Genomic DNA, 12,882 nt, shown 5'->3' on the forward strand with positions numbered 1-12,882 from the left:
GGGCATAATTATCAGTCTACCATCATATAGAAGTATACTAGTAAGATAATTATAGGAAAAGCCAGAATTTGCCCCTAAAACTAAAATGTTTAAGCACATGTCAGAAATGATAAGTTTTACAGATTCTATGTGATGGAATACATGCAATTTAATCTCTATTACATGACAAGTTTACTAATAATCCTTGAGTTTACCTCAAAATAAAAATGCAATTTTGCTTATCAAACCCTATTCAATGTCCAAAATTCAGTTCTTGCTTTTATTAAGGTAGGCTAGAGCCATTTTTAAAGGTTTAAAGTAGCTTGTTAATTTCAGCAACAATTGGACATTGCTGTAGGATTTGGTCCAGCAGTGTTCTAAGGGCTCTTAAACTTGTTTAACTTATTGTTTACATAAAAACTGACTTTTGCTTTCTTCCTTGTTGTTAAGAAAACAAGTACAGGTGAACGAAATGAAAGGAATTATGAGCCAGAATGGTGGCACACAGCCATAAATGCCAAATGCTTGGGAGTCTGAGAAAGAATGATCCCCAGTTCCAGGTCAGCCAGGGGAGCTTAATATGTCTTTCTTCAAACAAACATTGACTGGGAATGGAGTTAATTTAGCAGTGACAGTATTTGCTTATCATGTGCGAGACCTTGGGTTTAGTTCCTGATATCCTCTTCCTAGTATACATAACAAATGAATCATGAAAAGGCAAAAGTCTTCAATGGTGTAAGATGATTTTAAAATTTGGCCTATATATGGCAAGAGTGGTCTTTCACCACAGATAAGCAAGAATTTATTTTCTTGTAACTTGCCTCTGCTAAGAGATTAGCCAATTTAGCTGTTAGAGAATTTTTATCATATATAAGAGAAAATAAATCTTACTGATTTAGTCGGAGGTTCTATCTTTTGATATTGCATTAAAGTACCTGTAAACAATGCTGAGGACTTAGGAAAGCTCCCAACTTGGCTGTAATAAGTTCTGTATTTATTTCTTTATTTTTTTTTTAGTTATAGATTATAAAACTTGTCACAAACATTCCTGAAACATGAAGCAAGAAGAATAACAGTTCATTGTAAAGCAGTTATCAAAGTTTCATCCCTCAGAGCAGCCTCATGGCTGTACCTTTCTCACCTTGTGCACCAAATGTTGAAGAGACCAGAGTGCAGAAGAAGAAATAAGTGTTTGCATACTAATTAACTCTTTGCAATGCGAGTGTTGTGCTTTAAACACTCCTTTTTGGGGAGCTTTCTTGAGTGTAACGGAGCATCCCAGACAGTTTTGATTTTCCTTCTGATTCCATGTTGCTTGCCTGAGGAGTTCAGGGCACCTCCACTTATCCCTAATGTGCCTTTCCTCTGGGCCTGGAACGCTCCCACTGAATCTTGTGCCACAAGGTATAATGAGCATCTAGATCTTAGTCTGTTTTCTTTAATAGGAAGCCCCAAAAAAACTGCCACGGGTCAAGGCGTCACCATATTTTACACTGATCGCCTTGGCCTGTATCCTCACATAGATGAGTCACAAACAAGTATTCACGGAGGGATACCTCAGTTGGCACCTCTGAAAACTCATTTGGCCAAAGCTAGGAATGACATCCTGCATTACATGCCGCTAGACAACGTGGGCCTGGCCGTCATCGACTGGGAAGACTGGAGACCCACCTGGGAAAGAAACTGGAAACCCAAGGACATTTACAGGAATAAATCTATTGAACTCGTCCAGCAACAATATTTACAACTTAATCTCACAGAAACCATCAAGAAGGCCAAAAAAGACTTTGAAGAGGCAGGAAGACGTTTTATGGAAGAGACTTTAAAGCTGGGACAATCAATTCGGCCAAATCACTTATGGGGTTTTTATCTCTTTCCTGATTGTTATAACAATAAATATCAAGACCCCAATTACAATGGAAACTGCCCTGATATTGAAAAGAAAAGAAACGATGATCTCTCCTGGATGTGGAAACAAAGCACAGCCCTCTACCCATCCATCTATTTGAGGAGTGCTTTGAAGTCATCTCCAAATGCAGCACTCTACGTCAGGAATCGTGTGCTAGAGGCCATCAGGGTGTCTAAAGTAAAGGACAAGCAGAATCCAGTTCCTGTTTTTGTATACTTTCGCCTTGTGTTTTCTGACCTAACGTTACAATATCTGCATCAGGTAAGTAAAGCAAGGTATGCCAGCTAGGAGATCAGTTTTACAAACTGGGTTGAGGGGAATTTTATGTTTTTAAAGGGTAAAATTCAGGTTTTAATATTCATGAATATAAAGCGCTCTTTGTAATGGAGACAAAATAAGAGCACTTCAAACCTTTTTAATTAAAAGGTGTTTTTTGGTGTGGGAAAGGGTTCATTCATCTCAGGTGTCATTCCTTACAAGATATGTAGCTTTATATTTTAACCAGACCCTCCTGCTTGGACCTGAGGCTTGCTCATTAGGCTAGTCTACCTGGCAGTGAGCCCTGGGGAGCTGTCTCCCTACCTCTGTGGCACTGGGTTTGCAAGCTGGCAACATTGTACCCAGTTCTGTGTTTCAAAGTATGGGTCCTAAGAGTAGAATCTTGTATCCCCACGCTTGCGCAGTTTCTCTCCCCAGCCCAGTGCTTGCATCCTGATTTTAATTCTATGAGATATTGGTATCCATGGAGAACTGTGTGTAGTATCAACTACACCTGAACTCTCTTTCTCCCTTTCCTTTAACAGATGTGTTCCTTTGGAAGCAGAAGTAATGAAACAATGCTAGTCTCTGTTTTAAAATAGAGACTTAAGTAAAGAGTGCAGAAATATTTAAATTATTGTTGGATCATCATGCTTAGCTCTGATATTACTGTCATCCCCATGGACTAACTCTTCCAGTCCTGTTTTCCAGGATGACCTTGTGAATACGATTGGTGAAACAGTCGCTCTTGGTGCCTCTGGAATGGTTATATGGGGAACTCTTGGCTTAGCACGAAGTATGGTAAGTTCAAGCGGGTAAGAAACAGATAAAGATGTTTCTATCCTTCATGTTTTGAGGAGTGATTTGGTGTTAAATAAGCACAGAAGTGTGGTGTTTGGCATGTTGCCTCTGCTTTGCACTTGCTGAATTGACATATCCTGCACTTGTTGGTTGTAAAGCAGGAAGTGGTGCCTTCTCTTGTCTAATGCTGAGGAATGAGATATTCAGCAAGAGTAACTGAAATCCTGGAGGTGCCATGGTTTCTAAGAAGCAGAACCAGGAATACATTTCCATTTCAATGATGTGGTGGTGGTGTGTGTATGTGTGTGTGTGTGTGTGTGTGTGTGTGTGTGAGCAGTCCCGTGCTCAAAGGTCTCCAATTTAATTGCTTAATTCCCCATAGTAAATCTTTATCCCTGATTCTTTAATCCTCTTGACCCCAAAAGAGAGTAAATATATTTACTACTAAACTGAAGAAAAATTTCCTTTTCTGTAGGATGTGGGATGGAAATGAAGAGTGGGCCATGAAGAAAGTCAGATGAAAACCTTGGCCCAGGAGTTCTGGCCTAGGATTGATAGAGAATAGTTTTCATATTCTAAGAAGAGGAGAAGTGTGACAGCTGTCTCATCTTTTATGTAGAATAGTATGAGTCCTATTTCATTAAAAAAACAAGAGAGAGATACGATGAGTCATTTTTCAAGGTAGCATCAGTTTTTCTGCCTGTTTCCAGTAGAAAGAAATTTTTAAAAGTTTAAGGGAAAATTATAATATCTTGATAAAATCTGTTGTCTCTCATAAAACTATTTAATGTTGGAATCATTATAGCTTCATTCTAATTGAATTTTCCTACTTAGTTTTTCTAAAACTCCAAACTCCTTTCTTAAGGATATTATTAACTTAAGGACGGAACCATAGAATAAATTCTGCACACTACTTATCATCTTGCCCCTCTGACATTTACTCAATTCTGTAACATCAAGGCATGAACCCCCCTTGCTTGCTGTCATAGAAACCCCCTACTTGTGTTTTTCTCCTTTAAAAACCCTGTTTACCCAGGGCTCAGGGTCCCACTTCTCTACCACTGCGTCAGTGAGACTTAGGTCCTGAGTTAGATCACTCTCTTAATAAAGCTCTCTAGCTCTTGAAAAACAAACAACAACAACAACAACAACAAACAAACAAACAAAAAACCTGAATGTAGCTGATAGGCAGCTCAGTCTTCATGTGGGTTCACTAGTAAGGGGAGCAGGGGCTGTCTCTGACATGGACTCTGTTGCCCCCTCTTTGATCACTTCTCTCTGGTAGGGGTGGGCCTTGCCAGACCACAGAGGAAGAGGATGCAGGAAGTCCTAATGTGACTTTATGGGCTAGAGGGTCAGATGGCAGTGGAGGAGAGCTCCCTCTTTCTGAGGAACAGGGGAGGGAAAGAGGAAGGCAGAGTGGGACCAGGAGGAGACAAGGGACGGGGCTACAATTGGATTGTAAGGTGAATAAGTTATAAAAATAAAGTTAAATTACAGAAAAAAAAGAAATAAAATGACCAGGGCTGCCAAGATAGCTTAATAGGTAAAACACCTGCCATTCTGGAACATGTGGAAGAAGGGGCAAGCTGACTCCTGAAACTTTCCTCTGACTTCCACACATGTTGCAAGGCATATGTGTGCCCATACTCCAGCACACACAGCTCACATACATTCATACTCACATGTAATAAAAACCAACAGTAAGAGAAAGAGCTGATTACTCCCAATGAGTAAATGGACACCTGTTTAGCTGTCACACTTGTTTTGTCACCAGAATCTCCTTGTTCCTTTCCTCGTTTGTTTTTGTTCTCAATTTTTAAATTTATGTTTGAGCAATCATGCATACATACAATGATGTATTTATACAGCCATAAATGCTCTCCATTGCTCCTTCCTCTGTCACAGTGGACCCAACGAATAATGAATAATGTGAGATCGAGGTGTGCATCTGTGTCATGCGGAGTGTGCTATGGTCCTGGCTCTTAGAAAAAGATCAGACTACTGTGTGTGTGTGTGTATGTGTGTGAACCAAGAAAGAGACGAAATGGTAAGCCACTAGGTGGGAAGAAGACATTTCTTAGCTGTCACCTTCCAAGAGAGGGCTGAACCCACACAGTCTCAGTAAGGCCCCTTGTGTCTTCGGTTATTTGGTGCCAGAAGTGATTTCCAGTCTTATTGAAAATGGGAACAGGTTCTACCTGGGTGGTGCACACCTTTAATACTAGCACTTGAGAGGCAGAGGCAGGCAGATCTTTGAGTTTGAGGTCAGCCCGGTCTACAGAGCAAGTTCCAAGACAGCCAGGGATACAGGAAGAAACCCTGATTCAAACCCCTCACCACAAAAGATTCTGTTTCTTCACCTATTCAGAGAAACATATTTCATTGTAATTTCTGTAAATGAAAACTGTACACAAGTTAATGTTATACCACGCCTGCCAAAGATCTTAAGTATGATTCCCTCAGGCATAGCCTGCAACTTTGATGCTGCTGTTTTCTATTTAAGGCACTGTCTTAACGTTATCACTTGCAGAGTCTTCCTACACATTTCTCCTAACTTTTTCAAATCAATAATCAGTTCTAGTTTTATCTTTATTATTCATCATTTCTGATCCATATTCCCATGGATCACCTATCACAATTCTTCCAATTCACGCACAGCTTGAGAAACTCGTGATTGCATTTTTCTTTTATGAGCTAAAACAAGTATCAAGAAAACCTTTTCCTCTACTTTATCAGATCCAATGATGTAATAAAGCCAGCTGTACCAGTCCTGCCTTATGAGACTTGATTATTTACTGTTCAGGAATTTTGTGAGTTTTTAAACATGGCCATTAATAAAAGCAAAAAAGGTAGGAAGATACAGTCAAATAAATAGGTATAAAGTTAAAGTTAAAACAATAATATAAAATAAATATAATAAACATGAAAATGAGAACTAGTGATTAAAATGCACCAGTTGTTACTTCATGTTCACCTCAGTGCCTGAGGTTGTGTAGATGTGTTAGATATATGTGGATGAATACACTACTGAATGGATGCTGCCCACGTCACATGAGAAATGGTGGCATCCTCAGTTCCCAGCTCTACATTCAGCACTGTTAGAACAGTAACTTGAAGTTGGCCATTGTGGATATATTTATTCTACAGCTCTTATATTGCCAGTTTATATCTTTTCCTAGAGTACATGTAAGGCATTCTTAGCTGTTAGCTTCTGAGATAAGGCTGTAACCGCAGCCTTGGGAAAGCCCCTTGCTGCTTTGATTGCTGTTAAATCCTAGTCATTTCATTAGTCTGACTTTTGCCTAACCCTTGTCTCTGCAAGCCACTGCAATGTCACTTGAACGTATACATTTTCATCTATTTGTCGCTGCGACTGTGTCGTTAAAGAACAATGACAGTCTGTGCACGCTTGAAACTGGAGGACACCAAGAAAGCAAAGCCCTTTAAGTCAACAAGAGCAGAGATCATATGAGCTCACAGAGACTGACGCAGCATGCACAGGGCCTTGCATGAGTCTGCACCAGGTCCTTTGTGTATATATATTATGACTTCCAGTTTAGTGTTTTTATTGGACACCTCAGTGTAAAAATGAGTGAATCTCTTGTGTTTTCTCTTGGGCTCTCTTCCTTCTGATGGTTTGTTCTTTTCAACTTCAATATGATAGTTTTTGTTTTATCTTTTTATATTTTATTTTGTTATATTTTAAACTTATCTTTTTAGAAGCGTATATTTTTTCTTTTTTTAAAGCTTTTTGTTTATTTTTTTATTAATTACACTTTATTCATTTTGTATCCCCCATAAGCCCCTCCCTCCTCCCCTCACGATCCCACCCTCCCTCCCCTTTCTGCATGCATGCCACTCCCCAAGTCCACTGATGGGGGGGGGTTCTCCTTTCCTTTCTGATCTTAGTCCATCAGTTCTCATCAAAGTGGCTGCATTGTCCTCTACTGTGGCCTGGTAAGGCTGCTCCCCCTTCTTTTTCTAATGTGAGACGGAAAGGGCATGGAACTGGGTGGGAAGGAAAGTTGTGAGGAACTGGAGTAGAGTGTGGGATATAAACTGCAATCAGAATACATCTTCTGAGAAAAGAATCTATTTTCAATAAAAAAAGAAAAATTAAACAATAAAAATAAAAACGAGTGCCTTTGGAACATAAAAAGAAGAAAAAGTGTTAAAGGAAACAGTTGCTATTAGAAGCGCTCTGCCAATGATTAATACAGGCGTGTGAGTTCTACCATGCATTACATTCTGATCATACATTTTTTCTGCACTAACTTTTTCTAGCTCCTTCTCACCCCCCTACCCACCCAACTTCCTACTTTTCTTAAACCCCTCCTCTGCCTTTTCCTCTGTCTCCCCCTCAAACTAGAAACAAAAACAAATGTCCAAAACTAACAAACCAAATATCAACAAAATACAAAATAACACCAAAACAAACCAAATGAAACAAACAGTAAATCCCCCAACACACACACACACACACACACACACACACACACACACACACTGGAGTCCATTTGTGTTGACCAACTTTCCTCTTGGGCATGCAGCCTGAAGTACAGTAACTTTTAATGGAAGGAACAACAGTATGTAATATTGAATCTTTGTAGCAGATCAGAATGTCTTGTCTTCACCCAGGACTGGAGAAGATTTCACCCTCAATGGCCTTAATGGCTCCCTTAAATTGGGCCTTAACTTATTTAGGAAATTGATCATCTTACCTTCTTGTTTAGTTTCTTTAGGTGTACAGATTTTAGCATGTTTATCCTATCTTATGGGTCTAGTATTCACTTATAAGTGAGTATATACCATGTGTGTCTTTCTGCTTCTGGGATACCTCACTCAGGATGATCTTTTCTAGATCGCACCATTTGCCTGCAAATTTCATGATTTCCTTGTTTTTAATTGCTGAGTTGTATTCCATTGTGTAACTGTACCACAATTTCTGTATCCATTCCTCTGTTGATGGACATCTGGGTTGTTTCCAGGTTCTGGCTATTACAAATAAAGCTGCTACGAACATGGTAGAGCAAATGTCCTTGTTGTGTACTTGAACCTCTTTTGGATATATGCCTAGGAGTGGCATAGCTGGATGTCAAGAAAGCACTATTCCTAATTGTCTGAGCAAGTGTCAGATTGACTTCCAAAGTTGTTGTACAAGTTTACATTCCCACATTAGAAGAAGGAGAAAACAAGAAACAGGACAGGAGCCTACCATAGAGGGTCTCTGAAAGACTCTACCTAGCAGTGTATCATAGCAGATGCTGAGACTCATAACCAAACTTTGGGCACTGTGCAGGAAATCATATGAAGGAAGGGGGAGTTAGTAAGACCTGGAGAGGACAGGAGCTCCACAAGGAGAGCAACAGAACCAAAATATCTGGGTACAGGGTTCTTTTTTGAGACTGATACTCCAACCAAGGACCATGCATGGAGATAACCTAGAACCCCTACACAGATATAGCCCATGGCAGCTCAGTCTGCAAGTGGGCTCCCTAGTATTAGGAACAGGAACTGTCTCTGACATGAACTCAGTGGCTGGCTCTTTGACCTTCCCCGCTGAGGGAGGAGCGGCCTTGCCAGGCCACAGAGTAGGACATTGCAGCCATTCCTGATGAGACCTGATAAGCTAGGGTCAGATGGAAGGGGAGAAGGACCTCTCTATCAGTGGACTTAGAGGGGGGAATGGGAGGAGATGAGAGATGAAGGGTGGGATTGGGAGGGAATGAGGGAGGGGGCTACAGCTGGGAGGCAAAGCGTATAAAATGTAATTAATATAAAAATAAAAATTTAATTAAAGATTATTAGGGGATGGATGGAAACTTGAGAACAGGTAATAACTCATTTTGACCAGGAAAATCCACATATCCAATTCCAAAGCTGTTCAGCAGAAGGAATTGGTGTTTAAATTAGAATTTCAGTCATGTCTAATGGGTAGCAGCTTTTTTTTTTCTTTCTTTCTTTCCTTCTTTTCCTTCTTTGTCTTCTTCTTTTTCTTCTTCCTCTTCCCCCTCCTCTGCTGCTTCTTGTTTCTCCTAATTTTATTTTTTTATTGAAAATAAAGTTATTTTTAAAGAATATATCCTGATCATGGTTTCCTCTCCTTCATCTCCTCCTATATTCTCCTCGTCTCTCTACTCTTCCAACTCCATGTGTTCTTAGTTTCAAGAAAATACCCACACAAATAAGGCATAAACAAGGATAAAAATTACAAATAAAATAAGAAAAGCATGGAATTCTCTCTCTCTCTCTCTCTCTCTCTCTCTCTCTCTTTCTGCATAAAAACTCAAAATGGAAGCCATAATACACAAGCAAAAGACCAGTAAGGGGGAAAAATCCCAAAGAAAGAAATATAGACAAAACAAAACAAAACAAAACAAAACAAAAAAACACCTAATTTCTTTGAGTTCATTTTACATTGCCAGCTCCTGCTGGGCTTGATGCTGCTGTAAGTGTGGTGATACTCCCTCAGAGAAACTTGCTTTTCCTTTGTAGACAGTTTCTTGGCTGGGGATGGGAGATCCTGTCTCCTTTTCCATTTCAGTGTTCATGCTCTGTCTGTTTTGGTTCTGTGTAGACCCCTATGTAAGCTACCACAGCTCTGTGAAGTTTGCATGTCGTTCTGATGAATATGAAAGATACTGTTTGGTTCGGTGGGATCATGTATGTCTTCTGGTTATTACAATCTTTCTGTTTCCTCCTCTTCTGCATTATTCCCTGAGCCCTATGGTGAGGGATTTGATGAAAGTACCCCATGTAAGATTGATTGTTACAAGATTTCTCACTCTCTGCACATTGGCCAGCTGTGGGTCTCTGTTTTTGTTCCCATCGACTGCCGGTGAAAGCTGCTCTGCTTGTGGCTGAGTGAGACACTGACCTATGAGTATAGAAGAATGTCATCAGAAGTCATTTTATTGCTATATTGCTTTGACAGAACAATAACACTTGATTTTTCCCCTGGGTCCATGGTCTGTCTAGTCTCAAATTATTGGCCACTCAAACAGTGGCAAGCATAGGTTCCATTTTATGGAGTATGTCTTAAATCCAAACAGATAGTGGTTATTCCATTCCCACAGAGTTTATGCCAGTATTTCACCATAATGCATAGCTTTAAACAGAATGTTCCTTTAGAAGAGATAACAAGAATGGGGAAGCAGAACTCTGTTTTGGAATTCTACGCCTTCACCAAAGATCCTAATCTGTCTAATTAATATTTATGTTCAGTCCTCTTTTATACCAGTGCAAAGATGCTTGACACTCAAACTGCAAAATTTTCCAAAGGACAGACCATCATGCATATATAATTATGTAACATTTATATAAAGTATAGAGTTTGAACCTAGTTGTTTTGAGCCATCAATTTGGGACCTATCTTTGATGCTGTTTAAACTTGTCAGACTAATGTAATTTTTAATTTTTTAAAATGATATATTGATGGTGAATTGAAGAAGTTACAGGCCTCATGTCAAGCATGTATGTATATATCTTTCTTTTGTGTTTTGTTTTTTTAATTATTTTTTATATTAGTTACAGTTTATTAACTTTGTATCTCAGCTGTATCCCACTCCCTCATTCCCTCCCAATCCTACCCTCCCTCCTTACCTCATCTTCTCCCTGCCCCTTTCCAAGTCCACTAATAGGGGAGGACCTCCTCACCTTTCATCTGACTCTGGTTTATTAGGTATCATCAGGACTGGCTGCAAAGTCCTCCTCTGTGGCCTAGCAGGGCTGCTCCTCCTTCAGGGGTGAAGGGGAGGTCAAAGAGCCTGCCATTGAGTTCATTTCAGAAATAGTCCCTGTTCCCCTTACTAGGGTACCCACTGTATACTGAGCTACCATGGGCTACATCTAAGCAGAGGTTCTAGGTTATATCCATACATGGTCCTTGGTTGGAGAAACAGTGTCATAAAAGACCCCTGTGCCCTGATATATTTGGTCCTTGTGCAGCTCCTGTCCTCTCCAGGTCATATTAACTCCCCCTTCTTTCTTATGATTCCCTGCACTCTGCCCAAGGTTTGGTTATGACTCTTAGCACCTACTTTGATACACTGCCAGGTAGAGTCTTTCAGAGGCCCTCTGCGGTAGGCTCCTGTCCTGTTACTTGTTTGCTCCTACATCCAATGTCCATCCCATTTGTCTTTCGAAGTGAGGATTGATCATCTTGCCCCGGGTCCTCTTTCTTGTTTATCTTCTTTAGGTGTACAGATTTCAGTATGTTTATTCTATCTTATAGGTCTATATAAGTGAGTGTATACTGTGTGTATCTTTCTGCTCCTGGGGTACCTCATTCAGAATGATCATTTCTAGGCCCCACCATTTGCCTGCAAATTTCATGATTTCCTTGTTTTTAATTGCTGAGTAGTCATATGTATCTTTCTTGTTGTCAGAATAATCTTATGTATCAGGCTTTAAAAATTCATCCTTATTTTGTAAGTGATAAAACATAAGCATAATCAAATTAGTTAATTTGACTTGTGGTCATCCAAATAGGAAACTAAGACTTACAAAGTTTGAGGTATTCTCAAGGTCATTTATCAAACTTTGACCTCAATAATCAGGGCAAGAGAGAGTCAAAGCCTGTATTCCATCCCTTTTATTAATTCAATAGTAACTGAGGAAGTTCAAAGCTAAATTGAGTCTCAACTTAATAATTATTCAGTGGCATGAAATGTCACAGAAAGCCTAAGAACATTATAAAAACAAGTGCCTAAATCATATTTTTTTGTTAAAGTGACAAGGAACATTTCTTAACAATGTGGTGAGCCTACTGCTTTGTGTTTTAAGAGTTGCTTGATGCAGTGTATTGTCACATAGAACTTAATAGTCTATGTTATGATTTTACAGAAATCATGTCTGAACTTACATAATTACTTGGAGAATACCCTGAATCCTTATTTAATCAACGTCACCCTTGCAGCCAAAATGTGTAGCCAAACACTTTGCCAGGATCAAGGCGTATGTTCGAGGAAAGACTGGAATTCAGATGAATATCTTCACTTGAGTCCCCAAAATTTTGAGATTCAATTTGTGAAAAGTGGAAAGTATGAAATCCGTGGCAGCCCCACCTTTGATGACCTGCAGTACTTTTCCAAAAACTTTCATTGCACCTGTTACGCCAACTTGAACTGTAAAGAGAGAGACGACATGGAAAGAGTGAGCACCGTCAGTGTGTGCGCTGTTGAAGATGTCTGCATTAATTCCTTTATAATTGAAGAACCCAGTGCGCTGCCTAAGAACTGGAACCGCCCTTACTTTGCTAGGAGCAATCAGTCGTCAGAAACTACAGCGTCTGCCGTAGTGAGTCCATGTGTGCCAAGGCCAAGTGTCAGTGGGTATCTCTTCGTTCTCTCTATCTATTCACAGCACGTGAAATACTTGCTATAGGTTTTTGGCCATTCAAAAGTTGGACATCATCTTTCAAAAATAACTCTACAGAAATAATGAAGATTCTGCTTTGGATTTCAGAGACAAAAATGTCTATTCTATCAAAAACTGTAATGCTGTTACTTTCATGGTTAATGGTCTTCTGAGAAGAATGAAGATTAAATAAAATCAAGTTACTGTAAATGAATGTCTTTCAATAATTTTTTTTAGTATTTTGCTATTGCTTAAAATTTAATAATGTTTTCAGTAATTTATTATTGGTTAAAATCAAGAAAATGAAATTTTATATCATTTAAAATGGAATTTCCCAGGTGCTCTAACCTTCCATAATTATAATTTTTAGCTCTATGATGAAAATGTTTATACTTAGAATTTACGGAAAAGTAAACTTTAATAAATGATTATCTTATTTTTTGCATGACATATATTTTTCAAATTTATACTTTTAGAGTATTAAAACTGACTTCTCCTTTCTGATCATCAAGGTTAAGTTTTAAACCCCAAATGGTTTTTTCATCAAAGCACCCACTTGTTCATTAACTTGTTTC

The 12,882-nt window shown here is 39.2% G+C and overlaps 1 protein-coding gene across 1 annotated transcript; it reads left to right on the top strand.

Moving 5' to 3' along the window:
• The first annotated feature begins 1,195 nt into the window (after window positions 1-1,195).
• LOC110549547 (hyaluronidase-5-like) lies at window positions 1,196-12,334 on the top strand. The gene is made up of 3 exons (XM_060374029.1): window positions 1,196-2,149; window positions 2,858-2,947; window positions 11,795-12,334. Exons 1-3 carry the CDS (start codon window positions 1,196-1,198, stop codon window positions 12,332-12,334), a joined length of 1,584 nt encoding a protein of 527 aa, XP_060230012.1.
• The last annotated feature ends 548 nt before the right edge of the window (window positions 12,335-12,882 follow it).

This window comes from Meriones unguiculatus, chromosome 21 (assembly GCF_030254825.1).
Source record: "Meriones unguiculatus strain TT.TT164.6M chromosome 21, Bangor_MerUng_6.1, whole genome shotgun sequence".
NCBI lineage: Eukaryota > Metazoa > Chordata > Mammalia > Rodentia > Muridae > Meriones > Meriones unguiculatus.